This window comes from Dromiciops gliroides, chromosome 4, assembly GCF_019393635.1.
Source record: "Dromiciops gliroides isolate mDroGli1 chromosome 4, mDroGli1.pri, whole genome shotgun sequence".
NCBI classification, from domain to species: domain Eukaryota; kingdom Metazoa; phylum Chordata; class Mammalia; order Microbiotheria; family Microbiotheriidae; genus Dromiciops; species Dromiciops gliroides.
Window position 1 is genome coordinate 3,918,356 of NC_057864.1, and position 23,397 is coordinate 3,941,752.

Below are 23,397 nucleotides of genomic sequence, written 5' to 3' on the forward strand. Positions count from 1 at the left end.
CCAGAGCCCCCAGACCAAGGAGAAAATATTGCAAGCAGCCAGAAATAAGCAATTCAAGTAACAAATAATGGAGCCATGGTAAGGATAACACAAGATCTAGCAGCTTCTCCATAAAAGGACCAGAAGACATGGAATAAGATATTCCAGAAGGCAAAAGAGGTAGGATTACAACCAAGGATCGTCTACTCAGAAGGACTGAGTATGATCCTTCAGGGGAAAAAATGATATTTAATGAAATCAAGGACTTTCAAGCATTCCTGATGAAAAGATCAGTGTCAAAAAGAAAATTTGACATTTAAATGCAAGACTCAAGAGAAGCATAAAAGGGGAAACATGAAAGAGGAATCATAATGATCTCAATAAAATTAAACTGTTTACATTCCTATATGGTAAGATGACACATGTAATTCCTAAGAATTTTATAATCATTAGGGCAGTTAAAAGGAGTTTGCATAGGCAGAGTTTAAATGGCAGATAGGTGGTTCACCAGGCCTGGAGTCAAGAAGATCTAAGTTCAAGTATGGCCTCAGATATTTACTAGCTGCGTGGCCCTGGACAAGTCACTTAACCCTGTTTGTGTCAGTTCCTCCTCCATAAAAATGACTTGGAGGATGAAATGACAAACTGTTCCATCATTTTGCCAAGAATACCCTCAATGGGGTTTCACAGAGTCAGACACAATTGAAAGGACTGAACAGCAAGACATAAGCAGAAGGCAAAAGTGTAAGTTGATTAGATAGGGATGGTCTAAAAAAAAGAGTGAGAAACCAGAATTCAACAACATGTAGTTTATAAGAGTGAGATGAAATAATGGGATTTAGCAGATACTCAAAGACCCACCTGTAGATTAATCTATACTGATTGAATCAAGTGAGAGTGATTGACTGCTAATTAAGCCTACTTCAAGTTAATTGGATTGTAATCACACCTGGCTATCCCTTAAGAAGGTATTGTTCTCAGAAACTAGACTGTGAACTCAACTTGAGAACACCTTCAAAGACAATGGATTTGGATGACACCGACCAATCACCTTGAAGCCGTGTGTAAGGACCGCCTCTGTTCCAGATGTATAAAACAGCTTCCACAAACAGCTTGCAAAAGGGTGTTCCTGATTAAAGCAGGCTTGTGGAGGAGGACTTCAGGAAGAACCCAACCAGGCTGGAACTCTAGGCTAGACTGGAGCTGAAGCTTCTGATTTAAGGCGACCACAATTTAGATTTTAAACATCACAAGAGACACACTTTAAATAGAAAGACACACAGAGTTAAAATAAAGGGTTAGATCAGACTCTATTATGCTTTACTTGAAGTAAAAGGGAAAAAAGCAAAGGTAGTCATCATTATATGGGTAGGTAGGTGACACAGTGGATAGAATGCTAGGCCTGGCATCAGGAAACTCATTTTTTAGTTCAAATCCAGACTCAGACACTAGTTGTGTGACCCTGGGCAAGTCACTTCATCCTGTTTACTTCAGTTTTCTCATCTGTAAAATGAGCTGGAGAAGGAAATGGAAAATAACTACAGTATCTTTGCCAAGAAAAACTCAAATGCGTTCATGGAAAGTAGGACATGACAGGAAAATAACTAACAACAAAAGTAATTATTATTTCAGACAAAGCAAGAGCAAAAACAGACATAATTAAAATAAATAAGGAAACTACATTTTGTTAAAATGCCTTGAAGTAATATTAAAAATTTTACAGTATTTCTTTGATAAAGTCCTCATTTCTCAAATATATGGGGAATTGAGCCAAATTAATAAAAAATAAGAGCCATTTTCAAATTGATAAGTGGTCAAAGGATATGAACAGGCAGCTTTCAGAAGAAAAAAATCAAAGTTATCTATAGTCATATGAAAAAAATACTTTAAATCACGATTGATTATAAGAATACAAATTAAAACAACCCTGGGGGATCACTTCAAACTTATCAGAATGTTGGAGGGGATGAGGGAAAATAGGTTCACTAATAAACTGTTGTTGGAGTCATGAGCTAGTCTGATCATTGTGGAGAACAATTTGGAACTCTGCCCAAAGAGCTATAAAACTGCATATCCTGTTGACTCATCAATAATACTATTAGGTCTGTATCCCAAAGAAATAAAAAGGGGCGGGGGAAGAAACTATATGTACAAAAATATTTGTGGCAGTGCTTTTTTGTGGTGATAAATAGTTGGAAATTAAGAGAATGTTCATTTATTGGAGAATGGATAAACAGGTTGTGACATATGACTATGATGAAGAACTATTGCAATATGAGAAATGACAAAGGGAGGTGGTTTCAGGAAAAAAAAACATGGGAAGAGCTATATGAATTGATACAAAGTGACGTGAGAACCACAAGATAATTGTGCACATTAACAAAAATGTTGGAATGATGATTAACTGTGAAAGACTTGGCTATTCTGATCAACACAATGATCCAAAACAATTCCAAAAGATTCATGACAAAAACATGCTATCCACCCCAGAAAGAGAACTGATGAATTCTGAGTGCAAATTGAATAATAATTTTCTCACTCTTTAATTTTTTGGGGGTGAGATATAGCTAATATGGAAATATTTTTTCATGATTTCACATGTATAATTGATATTATTTTGATTGCCTTTTCAGTTGGTGTGGGAGGGGTGAGAGGAAGAGAAAATTTGGAAATCAAATTTTAACTAGAAAAGAATATGAAAATAAATAAATCAATTTATTTTAAAAAGGAAACTTCTCCATTTAGTGTTTTACACTAAATGTTTAATAAATGCCAATGACATTGACTCAAAATCTGTTATCTAGAGGCATGGGGTGTGTTGGCATGACCCTTCCTTGATATCTCTCCATGTCAGCCCTGCCACTGCCATATTTCCATCTGGATGATGTTATGAACGTAGGACTAATAAGGCATGTTCACTCTCTACTCTTGCCCTATCAGCTGTTGAGTTCCAAGAGAGGGACTTTCTTATGGGGATTTTCATGCTGCCATAATTCAAAACTCTCTCAGCATCCTAAGGATAAGTCTTCTGTGTTTGTATATGTTGTGCGTGCGTGCGTGCGTGCGTGTGTGTAGCAGGGATACAGTCCTAAGGCTTGCCATTTTAGCTACTGAGCCCTCACTGGTGTGTTTTTCATTTACCCAACATTAGTCTGACACAATCATGACGCCATTAACTCTTAAGTATAAAACATGTAGTTAGTGATAAAACAAAAGCAAGAAAAAACATATCACTGTTACTCAATATAAGCAAAATACGAGGATAATTAAAACATTATAGTCTACCCATAAACCTGAGTTTACTTTCTCCCCAATGCATAAAGTTTCCATGGGGGAGTGTTAGCATAGCCTTACAGAAAACTATAGTAAGTACATGGGGGGGGGGGCGGCCGATGCGCTCAGGGTAACTTACAACTCTGCACTAGAGACTTCTGTCATTGGTGTTTAGGAACAAAGTACCTCACATTAGGCTGCTTTTCTGCTAGCTATTTGCTTTTCTCCCTCATGACTCTCCTGCTGGGCAAAACCATTCCCCTTCTGCTCTTGAACCAATGAAACAGTAATAAGATCTTTTGCTCACAGCCATCCTCAAAAGGACTTGCAGAAGATTGTTATGACTTTTCAGTGAGAACTACTTCCCTCAATCCAGAGAATTATTAAATTCATCAAATATGCAATTGGGAGTATATTCTGCTTTGTCAAATTAGTTTTAAGTCTCTTCTTATAGGATTCCAGAACTTACAGCAACATTCCTCAGGTTGGCTCTCTGGAAAATTTTAGACAAGCTCAGCTATTTTTTCCTTATCAGTCTCAAACCTCTTTTTCTAGCAAAGTAGAACACAAAGGAATGTAGAATCAAATAACCTATTTTCCCTTTTATTTTTCCTCAAAATCAGAGAAAGTTGTATAGAGCAATCACATTCCTTTGAGACAACTTGCTTTGCATGAGTTTTAGAAAGCACTGGAAGGCAATGAGCAGAAAAATTCACCTCTCTTCCAATGAACTTCCAGCTTTTCTCTAGCCAGTTAGCAAAGGTATGACTCTCTTCCAATCAAAAGATTTCCAGCACAGCCTTTTGTGGTTTCCTGAAAGCTTATTTTCCAGTTACTTCCTTCAAACAGTGCCTGATGCCTTCTTGATATCTGACTTTTTCATCACCAAATGTTTCAAATCACAGCAACCTGGTGGTTTTTAATTCATCTTTATCTTATGAAGCTAAATTCAAGAACTCCAGACCAAAAAGCTCTTAGTCAATTATAGTCTCCAAAATAATTGTCCACATTAATCCTTAAAACTCTAAAAATATTCACATGTGAATAATGAGTAACCACGATGTCCTGTGGCCACTACTGCAAACCATTCCTTTTCTGCCACTTGCAGCAAGCAAACTATTCACATATAAAAGGTGAAGTATTTTTAATTCACATTAGGAAAATGCAGTATGTTTTCCCTAGTCTTAATTTTCTTAACTTCCTGCAACATTTGAAGTTGTTTTTCTTGCCCTCAATTGGGTACTCCCTCCTCCTTGGATTTTCATGCCATTTCTTTCTCCTGGTGCTCACCCTATCAAAATTTATTAGTGTCTTTTTCAAGATACACATTACAACTCCCAGGGATGGTTTTCTTCCAGGGCTATGTTGAGTCCTCTTCTTTCCTCTACATTGACCTTTTTTCCCCTTGTGATCTCATGAGTTACCATGGGTTCAACTACTCTCTCTCTCTCTGTCTCTCTGTCTCTCTGTCTCTCTGTCTCTGTCTCTCTGTCTCTGTCTCTCTCTCTCTCTCTCTCTCTCTGTCTCTCTCTGTCTCTCTCTCTCTCTCTCACACACACACACACACACATACACACACACACACACACACACACATCTCCCATCTTTTTTCTCCTGAGTTCCAGTCTTGCATCTGCAATTGTCCATAGTAACTTTGAAACTGTATGGCCCATACACATCTCCAACTCAATATATTCGAAACTGACTTTATCTTTATCCCTATAGCCACCTATCCTCCTCACTCCCCATTTTGTATCAATTGTACTATCATCCTCCCTGTAATTCATGTTCACAACCCAGAAATTATCCTTGATTTTTCACTCTTGCTCACCCCCTATATCTATTCAATGGCTATATCTAAACAATTTTACCTTAACAGCATTTCTTGTATTCATACTCCCTTTTTCTATTCCCTCATCTATTATTCACCTTTTAAATGGAATATTGAAAAGGCCTCATAATTGACCTCCTGATGGCTGATATCTTCAATGTGTAGTTCATTATACAAAAATGATTCTCCCAAAGTAAATGTCTGACCATGTCATTTCCCAGATAAAGAAACTAGTGTGCCCCAATCTGCACTTTCTCTAGGACAAAATTCAAACTCCTCTCTTTGGCATTTAATACCCTTCAGAATTTGGACCCAAAGGGTCTCTCCAGTGTGATTGATTGAACATTATTTCCCAACATCCTATGTATTATATTTCAAGCTTTTTGAGGGAAGAATTGGATTTTGCCTCTTCTCATATGTCCAGTGCTTAGTTTGGGACCTGGCATATAGGAGGTGCTTAAAAGATGTTTATTGATTGATATTGATTAATTGATTCTCTCTCCAATTTCCATGCTTTTGCACCAACTATTACATATGTTTGGCTTTCTCTTCTTCTTCTGTTCCATATTTTGGAAACCCTCATTTCTCTTAAGGATCATTTCAAGTACTCCCACCAACACCAGACTTTTTCATGCTTCCTCAGCTGTTAGCGCTATACACTCAACATTGAATAACTGTATTTTAATTATGTATCTAATTTGTATTTAATTGTCCTCAGTAGATTATAAAAGATCCTTACAGTCAGGGATTATTTTGAGGTAGGCACTTGACAAAGATTTGCAGTACTGAACTGAAGACAAAAAAAGCAAGTGATTCATTTCTCCCCTTTTTTCTCTCACATAGTAACTCTTTTTTTTCCCTTTGTAAATTCAATCCTAAGCAAAAACAAATTTCCTTTTGTAAATACCTAGGGCAGAATGTGCCACAGACTATTTGTGTAGTAATCACTACCCTTAAATATGCTCGCAAGTTATTCTCATTTTGCAGATTTGGAAACTGAAGCCCCAACAAGTTAAGTGACTTACCAAAGCTCACACGGATAGTGAAAAGCAAAGCTAGGAATCCTCATCTTTTGACAAGAATTGCATCCCTCTGACTGATGTTCTACATGACATCTAAGAAGCTATCCACATGGCTCCCACATAGCAACATTGGGAGTTGAATTATAGAACTTCTCTCTTCCTATCAAAGGAATTAACTTCTAATAGCCTTAAGCTCCATGGGCAGGGGAGACTGGTAATTGCTGCTGGACAGCTGGCCAAGTTTGTCCCCATTCTTTCATCAGTTAGTTAACAAGCATTTAAGGTATAACTATGTGCCAAACACTGTACTATTCACTGAAAAGAAAAAGAAAAAATGCTTAACATTCTCCCAGAAAATCAAACTCATCCATATATAAGTAAATATAAGATACATACAAATTAATAGAAACTTTTTTTTTCAGGATGGCAGGTACTAGAAGCTGTAGAGGTCAAGTAGTTCCTCATGCAGGTGAGGTTATTTGAGATGAGTTCTAAATAATTATAGACATGCTCATTTAAAAAATCGAGGATCGTTTATTAAGTTTCTACTACATGCCAGGCACTGTGATAGAGTCTGGGAGAAGACAAAAATAAAAAAGAGACAAAGAAAAAAAAAGCTAGTCCCTGTCTTCCAGGTTCTTACATTCTATCTGGGAGGCAGCAGGTATATAAATCAGTCAATATAAATTATATTCAAATGAAATACCAGCTAATTTTGTGTGGGAGGACACTAGCAGCTAAAGGATCAGGAAAGGCTTACTGCAAAAGGTGGTGTCTGGGAGCAGTTTTCAAAGAAATAAGGGATTCTAAAGGGCTCACTACTGGGTGCTATTCTCTGGACACATCAATCCCGTGACTTTCACTAACACTAATTCTACTTTTAGAAGGAAAAAAGGAAGAAAAAAGGCATAGCTCAAGTGAGAAAACTGAAAAAATACTATTGTTGCCATTTCAGTGATTACTGAACTGAGGGACACCCACGGCGAGTAGCTGCCCTTAAACCCTGTATTCGGGAAGGCGCCAAGAAAGAATCTGAAGTTAGCCCAAGAAGAGGTTAGGTTAGTAAGAGTCCAGTACTAAATTATCTGCCCTTAATGCCACCCACATCTCAAAAGAAGCAGGCTTAGGATCTCGTGCTCATTCTTCTATGGAATGGGCGGGGCAGAAAAGATGGAATTAGAAAAAGAATCAGAAGTCTGTGATCTGTTCTCTCCTGTAAATGTCCCAGAATTCAGGTGGCTTGCCAGACTAGCCTTTCAGAACCATGGACAGGAGAGCCTATTAAACACATGCCTTTTTCTAAAGAATGGGTTGGATTGATAATCCTCAGGCCCTTAACTCACTATAGATCTAATGAAAGACAGCTGCTATTTTAAGATTTTAAGGGGATTTTTACACAGACACAAACTCTCCTCTCTCCCTCTCCTCCCGCCCTCTCTTTTATTCTCTTCCCACTCCCAACAAAGAAGAACCGGATGGCATGAATACCCTACATGGTTTCTTCTAAGTTACCATACCTGATTTTGACAAAGTTTGGAGGGTAACTTAAAACTATTAAATGAGACTCAGTGACTTAACAAAGAGTCCTCATGTACTCAGTGCCACCCTGAAATGTGGCAGATTTGCAGGGCATCCTTCATGGGTAAAAGGCACTAATAATTCAGTCCATGTTCTTATACTCTTTTCATAGCTGCAAAGGGAAAGGGCAATTGGGAGGACAGGCTGTTTGTGGCCATGTCGTGTAGAAATCATGCGACCTTTCACCTTCAAATGGGAGGATAGAAAGCCAGAAGAAGACTATACATGATTCCCCCCAATACCTGCAGATCTGCCAGTTGGCTTCTAAGTGACTCACTTTCAGAGACTTTCAGGTACTTTGGTATCTTTCAATGAATAAGAATAACATAAAATTTTGCTAGGGACTGTCTTTCTCTAAAGTGATCAAATTGCTTGCCTAGGACCCTTTCTTGGTACTCAGAATATCATTGAGCAGAGGTAGGAAGAGACAAAATGATCTCTGTTTTAGAATTGAGGAGCCTGAGGAAGAGAAAAATCAAGAGACTTGCTTATAGTTACACAGCAAGGCTAAGAGGAAGGTAATTGGTAAGGAAGGCAATTTCCTACAGTGACCTAAGAAGCTTGAAAGGTTATAGATTTGTAAGTAGGAAGAAAGGAAAGGGAAAAGGGGATCAAACATTTGTCATGCCCCTGCTATGTGCCTGGCACTGTGCTAAGAGCTTTAAAAATATGATCTCATTTGACCCTCCAATAGCCCTGTGAGGCAGGTGCTGTTATCATCCCCATCTACAGTTGAGGAAACTGAGGCATACAGGCTAAATGCCTTGCCTATGATCACATAGCTAGTGTCTGAGGTTGGATTTGAACCTGGGTTTTCTTCACTTCAGGACCAGGGCTCTTTCCATTGCACCAAGTAGCTTCACTATGTTTTTTTTTGTTTGTTTTTTGGGGTTTTTTGCAGGGCAATGGGTGTTAAGTGACTTGCCCAGGGTCACACAGCTAGTAAGTGTCAAGTGTCCGAGACTGGATTTGAACTCAGGTCCTCCTGAATCCAGGGCCAGTGCTTTATCCACTGCGCCACCTAGCTGCCCCAAGTAGCTTCACTATGAAAAGCAACTTTGAGGTTATCTACTCCTTTCATATTACGAATGAGGAAACTGAGGTCCATAGAGTTTAAGTGAATTGCCAAAGGTCACATAGGTAATAAACAACAGAGTCACAAGGCATCTGCTTATTCTTTGTCTCTGCTTATAGTGATGGGGGGGGGTATCTTAATGGTAACTTGCCAATTCTCTTATGAAAGTGTTTTGTTTTTGATGGGGAAGGAGAGGTCATTTAACCATAGCTCTAAAGCTGGAACAGAATTCAAAGGCTAACCCTCTCATTTTACAAAGGAAGAAGCTGAGGCTCAAATGTATCTACCCAAGTCTGTACATGTAATAAGCATCAGTGGCCAGATGAAGCCAACACCAGACCCGATCATTTGCTGAGTGAAACTGCTGTGCCACGACATATTCTCAAAGGTGGATAGGACCTCAGTGGTTACAAAGACACACCTATCGCTGAAGAGGAAGCCTGTCTACAACATACCTGAGAAGCGCTCATTCAGCCTCCACTTGATGAGATCCAAGGGAAATGTAGGCATAAAGGGGCCAGACGTACAAGATCTCAGACAATACTAAAAGGAAATAGCCATCACTGCTGTTTGGTGCAGGTGAAACCATTTTAAAGTTGATCAGTGGAAAAGAGTTGATAAATAACTCCCCCCACTCCCCCAAAGTCAGCACAGTAGTATGGTATCCCATCAATCTGAGGACACTAATGACCATGGGAGGACTTCCTAGTCAACGAAACTCACGGGAAACCTATAAATCAGAGCTGCAGACGTTTGCTTTGAACCATCATCTTACACCAGAAGCCACAGCAAGTTTCAAATGGATACCTGATCTAAATATAGACGGTTGTACCATTTCCAAAAATAAAGGAAAAAATAACTAAATGATGGATAGGCATCCTCATAGAAAATAAAAATGGACAATGTTAATAACATAAAATTGAAAATCTGCACTAGCAAAATTAGGGGGGAAAACTAAGTAAATGGGAAAAAATCTCTGATGAAAGTCCAATAGCCAAGACACATAGGATATGCACAAGCATATACAAATCAAAGACATTCCCCCAATATGAGTGCTCAAATCATGTAAGCAGGCCTACACCACACTTCTCCATCATTATATGTTGATATTTTTGTTATAAAATGGGCAAAGGATATGAACAAAAAGTTTTCAAAAGAAGAAATGTAAATTATCAACAACCATTTGAAAAACCCTTAAAATCACTAAGATTCACATATATGCAAATTAAAACAACTTGGAAATTCCACCTCGCAACTGTAAAATTGGCAAAAATGGCAAAAGACAAAATGCTAATTGTTGAAAGGGCAATGGGAGTCCTGACAAATACAGAACATTAGTGGAGATGTAAATTGGTTAAACCATTCTGGAAAGCAATTTAGAACCATCCCCCCAAGTCACAAAACTTGGCCTGCACTTTGTGCCAATGATACTATTGTTAGACATGGACCCCAAAGAGGAAAATTATAGAATACAAACACACACACACACACACATTAGAGAAAAACTGTTGATCTCAATAAGAAATTTGAAACAAAGCAGGTCCTTACTTATTGGGCAACAACTAAACAAATTGTTGTAGAAGAAAGAATGTAACGCAATGTTATTATTTGATAAGAAATGTTGAATATAATGAATACAGAGAAATTGACAAATTCTTCTATGAAATGATGCGGAGTGGAGTGAGCAGAACTAGGAGAACAATTTAAAGGGTAATAACAATAACATAAAGGAAAACAATTTTGAAAGACTTGGAATTCCCATCCCTGAAATGAACAACCAAGACTTTAGAAAACTGATGATGAATTATGTCTCCAATCTCAAGGCAGAGGCGAGGGTCAAGAAGTGCTTAATGAGGCATACATTTCACATTTAACTAACATGTTGATTGTTTTTTGTCTTGAGCAACTTGTTTGTTACAAGAGAGGGCTTTGATTTGGAAGAAGAGGTGAGTTGTTCTTGATAAAGATTTTTTAAAAAGAAAGGAAAGTGTCACAACATTATAAAGATATAAAACAAAACTAAGTTTAATAGGAACAAAACAGACATCTTGTTTTTACAATTTTACATATAACATACACTTTAAAAAGCTAAACTGAACATAATGGAACCTAATAATTTGATATACAATCTTTTTTGTTCTTTACATAATAAAATGTTCATCTTTGTTGATGATACTTGAGTTAATAACAAAATAGGATGAAACAAAAGCATCAACTAAAAATGTATCATTGGCAAACTCCTGGGGAAAGGTGACATCAGGAGATCATGAAAGAATGCCAGACTTGCACTGAAAAGACTTGGGATCCAATCTTGGCCCTGGGGTTAGAAACAAGTCATTTAGGGCCTGCAGCATCAATGTCTTTGCTTGTGAAACAGCATGAAGATAATAGGACTGGCATTGCCTACCTCATAAGTGTATTGTGAGGAGAGCATTTTGCAACTTTATTAACTGGGTTATTCATTGTTATTATTGACAATTCATACATATACACATTCATATACATACACATACATACACATACACATACATACACATACATATACATACACATTCATATACATACACATATACATACATATGCACGCATAGGCTGTTGCCCTGCCCCTATATCTCATAAATGGGAATCTATCTCTTGTAATAAATAGAAAAAGGAAAAACAAACACAAATGTGAAGGGAGACAATGGCAGTTGAGAAGTGCACATATTGACAGAATAGGTGGGCGTCTTATTTATTTGGTGGAAGGTGATTTAGCCTTTACATGCCATTGGACTTTCTTGTGACTTTGAAAATTTTACAGGAGACAATTAGTGATGAATCGAGGACCCTGCACAGCCACACCCACATGGATTTTGGTTACTGGTTTGGCTCCCAGCTGGGTGTTCAGTAAAGTCATCAGCGTGGAGGTTTCTTGAGCTAAAAATTCTCTAAGTGTAAAAACTTAGCAGAGAAGAGAACAACTAAGCAACTTTTTACAAAAGAGATTCAAGGAATATGTAGATGCAACCAAAACCATGCTATCAATGGGGTTATCGGACCTGCACTGTCCTATGTCTCGAGGCCTGTGGTCATTGCTACGTATAACATGGAACCCTTGTATGTGATCAGGTCCCTGAGGTACCTCCCAAGGCACGTGGATTTCTAAAGTTGAGTCTCTATTGATTATTCTTGATCTTGTCACTTTCCAAAATCATCCCCTGATGTAGTTAACATCACATCTTCTAAAACAGAATTATTTTAGCTATTAACAGCTTTGCAGTTTTAATTATCTGTCATTTGTCATTGGGAAGTTGGCTTTTCTAAATTGTCTATAATTTTTTTGTCTTTCATTTGTCACCAGAAGAGCTAAACATGCAAATAGAAAAAAAAAAACACTCAGAAGGAATCTGCATTTAGAAAGACTATTGGCACACAAACCCAAGAATCCATAAACTCTAACTCAAGGACTAATGGACCCTGTAACTCTGGGATCAAACCAGCTTCCTGAATGGGCATTTAAAGGCATTATAAGCTGGTGCCATCCTCCCTGTCCAGACATCTTTCCCCTAATTAATTACCTTTACTGCCAGACAGACTGGCATTCTTGATATTGGCCCTCACACACAATAGTAGTCTCCTGAGTGCATGGAATGTCCACCGGATCCACGCCTGGCTCTCAGATCCCCTAGTTTCTTCGATGCTTAGCTCAAATGCCAGCACTCACATTGGGCTTTTCTTGATTCCTCAAGGAGGCTGCTATGTAATGCAGTGGATCGAGTGCTGGGCCACGTCCTCCACTCTGCTGGTTTAGAGACAGGAGAATTCACAAAACTTCTCCCTCCATTCTCGAAGAGGACCAGGACACTGGGGTGATGTCCTGACTCGCACTGAATAGCATTGAAGTGAGGCAGGGCTGTGCAGGGTCACCAGCCTCACCCTCTCCTCCAGAGCCATCTGGTCCAGTGGCAAGATCTGCATCAGTACCCCTGGAGATGGCCCTGGATATTTAAGGCATTTGAGGTGAAGTGACTTGCACGGGGTCACACAGCTAGTAAGTATCTGAGGTGAGATTTGAACTCGGGTCCTCCTGACTCCAGGGCCAGTGCTTTATCCACTGTGCCACCTAACTTCCCTAAGGTCACAAAGCTGCAAGTTAAGGTGTCAGATTTGAACCCAGGCCCCATTCTCTCCAAGTTCAGCCTTCTAAGTAGGCACTGCCACACGGTGCCTCTAGTTTTCAGAGAGGAAATGGGCCTTAGCAATCATTTAGCTCAACCCCATCTGACAGATGAGGAAAGTCAGGTGACTTGGCCCAGGTCACGAAGGCCACATGAAGAGCCAGGGTTGGAACCCCGTCCTCTGACTTTCTAACTCCAGCCGTTCTGCTGCCACATGATAATTGTCTCCTGACTCTTTTCCCCATTTCCCCCAATGACAGCTGTCATCAGAGGCCTCCAGAGGAACAGCGTTCTCATCTTGGGGGAGGCTGAGGACCCTGAGGCCCATCCCAGTGGGCACAAGGGCGTCTCATGGTCCTCGGGGCTCTGAGTGGGCACCAGGGTCAAGGTCAGGGTCCCTTTGAGATATTCCCGGTAGACAAAGACACCCCGTTCAGCTGTTCTCCAAAGCCAATAAAAGTTACAGCTGCAGAAAATGCGCAATTATCATTCATGTGTCTGTAATGCTCCATGCGTAGCTGAGCGAGATGACAGTGCGCAACCCCTGAAAGCGAAGAGTCACCACTTCACAATAAGCTCATTTGGCTGCCTGGGCTACAGCTGTTGCCTGAGAGCTGGGAATGAGATGCTGGATATTAAAGGCAGGCAAAGCAGGGGTTGTATTCCAAGAGAGGTTTGCCACTCAAGAGAACACTGAGCTACCAAGGCCCAGAGGGGTCAAGCATCTTGCCTGTGGTCACACAGCTAGCAAAGGTCAGAGCCAGAATTTGAATACAGCTCATTCTAATGATTTCCCCATCCTGTCTTCTCTGCCGTGTTTCCTCTATTTTCTCAATGTCGGGGAGAAAGGTAAGTACATTATTAAGCCAGAGACACAGTAGGGGAGAGTGGGAGTGTGGGCTCACAGGAAGACCCTGGGTAAGTCCCTCACATTCTCTGCACCAGAGTTACAGAGAGGGCCCACATGGCATTGATGGCGGGGGGCTTTCCTCCCCTGGGAGCGCTCTGCGTGATGATGATGAAGGCCATGATAACAGCTAGCATGCCTATAGCACCTACTATGTGCAGGCCCTGCACGAAGTGCTTTACAAATATCTCATTTGATGCTCACAATAGCTCTGTGAGGTAGGGACTATGGTGATTCCCATTTTACAATTGAGGAAACTGAGGCAGGCACTGGTGAGGTGACTTGTCCAGGGTCACACAGCTAGCAAGTGTCTGAGGCTGGGCTAAGTAATCTGTGCACTGCGGCACCCCCTGTAGACTCTTTTACATCACTCTCCGACTACCTGAGCATTATTATGCTTTCCCCACCATCCAGGGACCTTTAGGGATGATAGAGCATGGGTCTTGGTCATTGTTAAGTACCATGTTTATGGTGTATCTTCTGGTACAATAGGAGTCCTGAGCAAAGCAGGGCTGGTCCACACCCCTCCTCTACCCGCTCTGGCCAAGGCCTCAGGCCCCGAGTTGGGCTTCTCAACTGGGCCCTGGGCAAGGTGGGCAGGCTCCAACTCAGAGCAGTCTCAGATCTAGAAACACTGGACACATTCCATTGGGCCACGGAGAAATGGGAGGAAGCTACTGCAATGGAAGGGAAGGGAGCAGATGCTGCATCAGGCAGAGCCTCTGTGACCACTTTGGGCATGTTGTAGGGCCGAGCATCGAGCATGGGTCAGGCTGCACCAGCTGCACCGGCTGCACCGGCTGACTCCCAAGCCCCTTCCAACCCTGACACTCTGGGTTTGAACCCAAGCTCTGCTCTTCCTCGAGGACCAACTGGCACCCACTCTCCCAGAGGGCAGGGGAAGGCGTCTTGTTCACGACCCTTCTCAGCTCGTGCCTGTTTTCTGGGTGAGGCTGAGGACATCAGAAGCAGAAAGCAAAGGATTCCAGGGGAAAAGACGACTTTTCTGAGGCAAAGTCGTGTACCAGCAGAGGTCGGGACTCAGAGTTCATGAACTTGATCGCTTAGTTTTGAACCTTCTGAGACCCCTATTTCAATATAATTCGTTTCCTTGGTATTCCTATGTATGTTATGCATTTAAAACTATTATTCTGAGAAAGGAGCCCATAGAATTCACCATTCTGACGATGGCTCCGTGATACGCGAAGAGTTAAGAACCTCTGCCAGAGAGACCTTTGGGACCACCAGAGGGATGCGGTGGATTCCTCCTCCCCTACAAAAAGTGGCTGGGGATGATCTGCCTTTCCCGGGTTCATGCCTGTCCGGCTTCTGCTGGTGAAGTTTTAACAATGAACTTCCAGAGAAAAAGAAAAGTAGGCAAGACCCATTTTCTAGTTTAATCTGCCTCATTACGGTTTCTCCATCACTTTCTAGTCTAGGCCGTCAGCGGAACAACAGCCTAACGTGGTTTGTAGCATCTGCCTGGGCTTCTACCAACCTGGCCAGCACACACTCGGGCTGGGGTCACTGGAGGCCTTGTACCCCTGCACTGAGCCTCCTGCCCGGCGCCTAGCAGACACTTAGTAGGTGCTTATTAAATTGAATGAGAACCAACTCACCTCCCTCGTTTCCTCCACACTCCCCCTCCCATCGCCTGCCTCCCAACCGCAGGACTATAAACTGACCTAAAAGGGCCCTCAGGAGAATGGGGAGGATCTCCCCCTCTTCAGTCGGTCCCCAGGCTCTTGGCCAGACCGAATGTTCCGGGCCAAGTAGTCACAAAGACAGACAGACAGACAGACAGACCTGTTTAAGTCCCGGTGGATGATGGGCTGGGTCAGGTTGTGAAGATACTCCATCCCCTTGGCGACATCCACAGCAATGGTTAGCTTCGATTGTAAGTCCAGAATCCTGGGAAGTGAAGGCAGCTTTGAGAAGGTCTGACTGGGCAGAGCCCATCACGCAGAAGGCTTTTGTACATGCTAGTTTTCCACAGCGGAATGGCGGGCAGGGGTTTCTCTTTTGTTTGTTTGTTTCTGTGCCTACAGAGCCTAGAACAACAGCTGGAGATCCAAATCCTTAATGGATGTTTTCTTGTCATTGAACACTAGCAATGCGATGCTCCTCCCCCCCCTCTCTCTCTCTCCCTCTCTCTCTCTCTCTCTCTCTCTCTCTCCCTCTCTCTCTCCCTCTCTCTCTCCCTCTCTCTCTCTCTCTGAATATACATTATACAAAATTAACGTTTCCATGTGTATATATACGTATAAATGTGTGTACATTGTCACATGCATAGACACATGCCATCCTATCTGATCTGATCAGATCAGATTTTATTCTATGTTACTCATCAGACTGTATCCTTCTTCGTACAGCATGATATCCGCCAGTTCTGGGGTTTCATTGGCGGGGGTCAGGCTGGCGCCTGCTCAGCAGCCTGTCACCTTGGCAGCTTGGCTGGGGACTCGGCCAGTGAAGGGACTTGCCCAAGGTCCCTTGGCCTTAAATCCAGGTCTCCCTGCCTTCTAAGTCAGCAGCATCTCCTGGGCCGTGTTGTCTCCCTGACATGAATCTATGCACAAACAAATATCTCATGGACAATATAATGAGACAGAATAAACATGTATTATGATATGTGACACATGTACCTACCTAAGTGGGTTTGACTTACAGATTCTCCAAAGAAAGGAAGCTTCGATGTCTTCTGGTCTGACCCTTTTGTTTTACATGTAAAGAAACTGAGACCCCAGGGATTGGCGGAGTGGAGGTGACCCCAGTTACTAGGTGACAAGTGGGTCATGTTCACACTTCCACCTAGGGAGGTTCCAGATTAAATAAGAGGGGGTGGGCTTGCCCTTTCAAATCAGATCATGCATCATTTTGGGTGTACCTTCATCTGAGTGTCTCTTGCTAGAAGCTCTGGTCTAGAACATTCTAGATCACATAATTAGAGCTGGAAGAGAACTCAAACATGGGTTTCAGCTCTAAAGGAATTCTGAAGATGATCTGGCCCAGCCCCCTAAGCTTCCTCTGGGAGGTGAAGTCACGAGCCCCGGATCACAGGGGCAGGAAACCTGCTGGCTTTTCTACGAGAGGGCATCAACAGAAAGAAATCGAGCTGGAAGCCTGACCTGGGGTGGAGGTCTTGGGAGGGCAGATGCTTTTTCCGTCATGACATGCATAGATTTCAAAAGACTATTCAGAGTTAGATTTAAGCAGGGACATTCATTAAAAAAAAACCCTTTTCAGAGACATTGCGATCTCTGGTAGTTATTCGATGCCTGGGTCACATATATCCGCTTTATTGGTCTGTCAAATGCAGCTAATTACTACAGACTTTAATTAACAGCTTCCAAATCCGAGGCATTTGTTACCTGCAGCTGTGAGGGTGCGAGGTGTGCGAGAGGGACTGAATGATTTTTATCCATTAAAAGTCATCAATAAGGGGCACATGGGTGGGATCTGGGTGGGCTTGACGCATTGAGGTCGGCAAAGAAAAGAAAGCATCCTCCAGATACAACCCCTGTCATTGTAGAGACAGGACCCCGATGAGGTTTTCTTTTTCAGTTCTGATCTGTGCTTTCATTAGTTTAGGGAACCTCCTCCCCATTGCCTGGGTCTAAGAGGGCTTCCTGGCACCTTGAGATGCTTGCAACTTGCCCATGACTATACAGTCAGGAGATGGAACCCAGCTCTTCTCCCCAGGCACAACTGGCCCACTGTGCCTTTGCCCAAAGCGGCAAGTTAGTCATTAGAACGACAGTCCCATTACCTCTTCTGCTCATGGAGGAGGGAGAAAAGGGAGCCCCCTGATATATACTGAGTGACGATGGCGAATTGACTGGGATCGTTCAGACACGCTCCGACGAACTGAATCACACAAGGGTGGTTGAGTCGGCAAAGGATGGATACCTCTCTGCAGAACATATCCACGTCAGACTTGGAGCAGTAGGTGTGAGCCCGGTAGCTGAAGAAATGAAAGAACAGTGGGAGAAATACAAGGTCTGCTGGGAATTTTGTCTATTAAAAATGAAATTAAGACACTCAGAACCCACCCTTTTCTACTTTCTGGCTTACCGTTTGATAGCCACTATTTTGTTCCTGCATCTCCCTTTGTATACTTTCCCGAAAGACCCTAAAACGATTGACAGAAAATAAGCAAATGCATATTTCTTGGGGTTACTGAATTTCTAAAACAGACCCATTCTCCCTTCCTCCAGCTTACCGGAGCCAATAATTTCATGGAACTCAATTTCTGAAAGCTGAAGATGGAAATGGGGAGGCAGCCCCGCCCTCAGCAGGAGGACATCTGCCTTTTCTGCAAACGGGAAACATTATTCGGTTTGTAAAAAAAATCACCACATACACACTTCACTTTGCCCAAACTGTTCTCCAAACACAATTTGTTTGGTACCATAAACTGGCTAACTTGTAACCCCTTTCCTCCCTGCATAGGCACCTATGACAAACCCCAATACTGTGAGCAAATTTGCAATACTTTCTGCATAGCGACTTAGGGTACCAAAACCTTATGCCACATGAAGGCTGACCCATGAGTCCATTCTTCCCGGGCCACATGAGGTGTGCATGAAAAATTCTTCTGGGGAAATGGTGACCTGTCTTCTGTCTTTGACCTTTCTTGTCTGGGCTAGCTTATATTACCTGGCTACCCTGGAGCGGGGTGAAAGGGGACCCCAATTAGCCTCCTGTCTAGCCCACCATGAGGCTCCTCACAGAATGATGGTCTAAGTCTGGATATTCACAGTGTTCAGGGGCATGGTCACTGAGCCATGTGGCGGGCACTCACATGAAGTGCCAAAGTTGGTCAACGAGAGTGTCTAAGAACCTCAAGTCTGGAAACAGAAGTTTGTGGTCTGATGTGCTCTTCTCTTACTTTTAAAAATACCTTGTCCGATTCACTGGCATTCATTTGGTCCGCGTCTGACTTTTGCAGACCTCACCCCAGCTCATTAATACTTTTTAATATTTCAAAAGGATTCCATTTATATCCTGCTTAAACCCTATCCAAAGATGGGTTGGATTTTTCTGATTTTCTTGAGAATATGAGATCAAGAAGAAGTAAGTAGATAACTAAGGATCAAAGCAGGGTGTGTAGCCTCTTGTGAGAGGCAACACAATCCCCATGATAGCCACATGTGTGTGAAGTGTGGGGCTATATATAGGCCTACACGTCTATCCAGTTACACTAAGTATTTCCCAGGGGTCTTGAGGATATCTTTTTCACTGTTCATTTACTTACAACTTTTTAAACTCTTAAATGTCAGTAGGAAATGGTCAAGCTTGGAATATCATTCGGTCATGGGTAAAAAATAAAGGAATCTGGGTTTGTTCATGAAAACCTTTCAAGTACCTTTAGTCATGCTTTTAATCTTCCCCAAGGGAGAGGGAACAGAAACGTAGGAGCCGTCTGAAATCAGAGAAGTCATGCGGTTGGAATCCCTCAAAGAGAGAACAACTCCCTCCCCGGGAAGTGATCTAAATGTGCGCGCACGCACGCACAGGTGCTCATGCACATGCACACACACACAGGTGCTCATGCACATGCACACACGCACAGGTGCTCATGCACATGCACACACGCACAGGTGCTCATGCACATGCACACACACACAGGTGCAGGCACATGCACACATGTTTTGCCTGAATAATGAACAAAAGAATTTAGGTAGAGAAGGAAAACGGGATGCTTACTTCAGGTCCATTTTCTTCCCCTAGAAACTGAGTCTGAAATTCATGCAATTAGTTAGAAAGTAAGAGAAAAAGTGAGAAAATGGAGTTTCTCCAGCACGAGGCCTTTGTTCCCTCGCCTTGGACCCGCTGGGAAGTCTGGGCAGGTATGTGCACCAACTCTTTTTCAGAATGAATAAAATGAAATACATAAGATGATAAAGGAGAGCAAACCAACTGAAATAAAAAGGATGTGTGTTTTCCCATCCAAGTTCACAGACCTCCTAGAACCTATGCATGATCCTGGATCCAGAGCCCGCTGGGAGGCTTCCCTTGCATTAGGGTTAGGGGATGCTCATTGGATATGGAGAGGGTTCTCGTTCCTCTGGGCCTCCACTCTCCCACAAGAACCTCTTAAGTATCCTATACTTTGTGGAGCTGGGATTTAGTGAGTAGAATAGCAGCAGCAGCAGCATCCAGAGGTGACATGTGTCCCTCCATGAAGCCTCCCGTGAATGTTCTCAACGTTAAGCAAGCGTGGGCCCTTTCACCCCCAGCCGTCCTCTCCCCCCACCCTCACGCAGCAATCCCCTTTATTCCCTTTTAAGAAGAATGTTCATTACGGAATCTACTTGTAAGCAGGAATTCACCGTACCTGCTCCCGGCTGAGAATATGCATTACAGGGCAATTCATCCTGGGGCCTCTTATAATGTTTCAGGAGCGTGATGATGGCGTCGTGCCCTTTATGAAAAGACCAAGAGGATAGACAGTCTTCATTGGGATAGACTTTCATACTCTTTCATCCTTCCTACTTTTACTTTAAAGACTCTACCACCGCTAATTATCCAAAAGGAGGAGCTTTCTGGCTCAGACAGGAGGCCCTTGTGCAGACCTTGCCAAGGGAATTGTAAGATGAGCAAAAGACCATTCCCCGAATTGAAAGTGTCAGGAAATGAAAGGCAGAGACACCCGTCCATCACCAAAGATACACAGCCCAGCATGAGGCCAGAAGCCATGAATTTAGAATTTGCAAGGGCTCACTCAGAGGTTGGGCTGAAGTTTTTTACTTATCAAAGGCTATCCTTAGATAGAGTACAAATTAAAAGCATAAATAAGATTTGTGGGACAGAAGATTCCAGAACACATTTTGATAAAAGTTCTTCAGTGTCAGACACCAAAAGGGAAAAGGAGAAAAAAGCAAGTGCAGTGGGGTGGAAAAAAGAAAGTTTTGTGATTCAGTTAATGAAGACCAGTAGTAAACTTCAAGACCTTGATTTAAAGAGCAAATGCATGTAACCTTATCCTCCTTAGCTCACTATCAAAATCTCTTTTCATAATATCTGCTGCATCCAGGCACATGCTGGTAAGTATTTAAGAATCAGTTCTCTGGAAAAAAAAAAAGGCTGCACACCCTGCACTTTAAAATTTAGTTTGTATCATTAACATTTTCTCCATCATTTTCCTAATTCTAAACAATCCACCAAATAGGGGCAGCTAGGTGGCGCAGTGGATAAAGCACCTGCCCTGGATTCAGGACCTGAGTTCAAATTTGACCTCAGACACTTGACAACTACTGGCTGTGTGACCCCGGGCAAGTCACCTAAGCCCCATTGCCCCACAAAACAAAAAGAAACAAGCAAACAAACAAAAATCAGCCAAATATCAACAACAAACCTGGCTTTTGGCTTTTGCTGGGTTTTGCTCACACTAAGAATTTAACATTCGGCTTTTGCGAGCTGGGATGCGCTGTCCCCAGAACACTGCCGGGGGCTGAACATCTCCGGCTCCTTCAAGCATCTTAGGGTGACCCCTAGGCACGCCTTCATCCACCCTGAATACCCTTCCCCAGGCTCCTCACGGATGACAAGCGGGGAGGGGTAGGGACCCTCTCTCCCCGCGGTCTATCACCGCCTCCCGCGTGGGGAGAGTCGGACCCAGAATGTTTCCCTTCATCTCCTCCGCCTCTGGGAGCATGAAATCAGCATCAAGTGGGGCCAAAAGCAGAAAGAGAACTCCCGCCGGGGGACGACCCGGCTCCTCACCGGGCTGGGGGGCGGGGGGGGGGGCAGAACTCCTCCTCTGGCCCTTCTGTCCACCCAGGAGGCCTGTCGGGGCCTCACTCGGGAATGCGGGAGGGACTCGGGGCTTCGGGGGCACTGGGCCGCCACGGAGAATGGGCATGGGCAAAAGTCCCAAATTGCATTCTTCCTGCGTGGCCGCTAGGTGGCGCATTGGCTAAAGCAAGGCCCTGGACTCCGGAGGAGCTGGCTTCAAATCCGACCTCCGACAAGTGACACTTACTAGCTGTGTGACCCTGGGCAAGTCACTTCACCCTTAGTGCTCCCACAAAACAGAATTGTACTTTTCCTTAAAGTGCTATATGGTTGTAAGCTGTTGTTATTATTATTATTATCAACATCAGCACCATCATCATTATTATCACACATGGCTCTACATGTGTATGCATTGTGTTATATGTGTTATTATTATGCTCAAGTACATTCGCTTGCCCCTGTCTCCTTGCCTTGGCTTTCTCTTCCCTGATCCTCGTCACAGGGACCCGGGTACCCCTGGCCCCACCGCGTCTTTCAGCTTCCCTGGTGTTTCATCTACCCCATTAGCTTGTAAGCTCTCCAAGCAGAGCAGATTGTCTTTTGTCTCTTTGTAGTCTCCTCGCTCAGCAGTTTGGGGCTCAGAGCCAGCACTTAACAAAGCTCCTTGACTGACTGACTGATCAATTCCCGGACCTCTAAGAGATACTCCTGAGGAGGACCAGATGAAGAGTCCACAAAGGAGAGAGGAGGATGTCCAAAGCACCAGCTTGCGGACCATCCCACTGGCTCCATACACTTTTTTTTTTTTTTGCGGGGCAATGGGGGTTAAGTCACTCGCCCAGAGTCACACAGCTAGTAACTATCAAGTGTCTGAGGTCAGATTTGAACTCAGGTCTTTCTGAATCCAGGGCCAGTGCTCTATCCACTGTGCCACCTAGCTGTCCCGGCTCCACACACTTTCTAAGAGTGAAGCCTCACTCAGGTCCAATTCATGCACAAGTCCAGGCATCCCCCAGGATGTCCCTGGTGCTCCTGGAAACTGAAGGCCAGACAACAGTAATGACATTTCCTACGTGGGCACCTGACTGCCTCTGTGCCCTCCAGCCTCCCATCTCTAAATGCCACCCTGCCAGGCAGAGCTGAAGGCTAGCACAGACCTTGGGCTCATCCTCTTCTCCCCCTCAGCGACTCCCAGGCCTTTCCCAATTCCTGTTTATCGTTGCCTGCTTATGCTGGACACACTTGGCTTTGGATAGGGTTGTCTCCCCTGTAATCCCCCTGAGGGCGGGGCCTGTCCTTTGCCTCCCTAAGTGATGTCTGGCACATAGTAGGTGCTTCATGAATGTCTCCTGACTGACCCCTCCCCCTTCTCGGGGACCTTGGGCTTTTCAAAGGGACAACTTGCCCTGATTTGGAGAGACTGGAATCGCCTCTCCTGCTGTACCTTCTATGTAAATCGCTTTTCTAGGGGCTAATAGGAAGGGAAACAGTTCAGAGCTTAAAGAGTAACAAAAAAAGTAATTAATTTAATTAGATAAATTTAAAAAATATAACAGACCCTCCTTGAGGACAGGAACCATGTTTTGGGTTTTGTATACCCCAGTGGGGCAGCTAGGTGGCACCACGGTGCACAGATCCTGGGCCTGGAGTCAGGAAGACTCATCTTCCTGAGTTCAAATCCAGCCTCAGACTCTTCCTAGCTGGGTGACCCTGTTTGCCTCAGTTTCCTCATCTGTAAAATGAGCTGGAGAAGGAAACGACAAACTACTCCAGGATCTTTGCCACGAAAACCTCAAATGGGTCATAAAGAGTAGGACATGATTGAAAAATGTCTG

General features: G+C 43.1%; 1 protein-coding gene across 1 annotated transcript in view; it reads right to left on the reverse strand.

The window, feature by feature from the left end:
• The window catches only part of LOC122726597 (serine/threonine-protein kinase TNNI3K-like), a 329,911-nt gene that overhangs the window by 172,777 nt on the left and 133,737 nt on the right, over positions 1–23,397 (reverse strand). Inside the window, 6 exon segments of the mRNA XM_043964423.1 lie at positions 15,629–15,733; positions 17,592–17,786; positions 17,897–17,954; positions 18,045–18,137; positions 19,191–19,247; positions 20,163–20,249. Of these exon segments, the coding sequence (XP_043820358.1) occupies positions 15,629–15,733; positions 17,592–17,786; positions 17,897–17,954; positions 18,045–18,137; positions 19,191–19,247; positions 20,163–20,249 (595 nt within the window).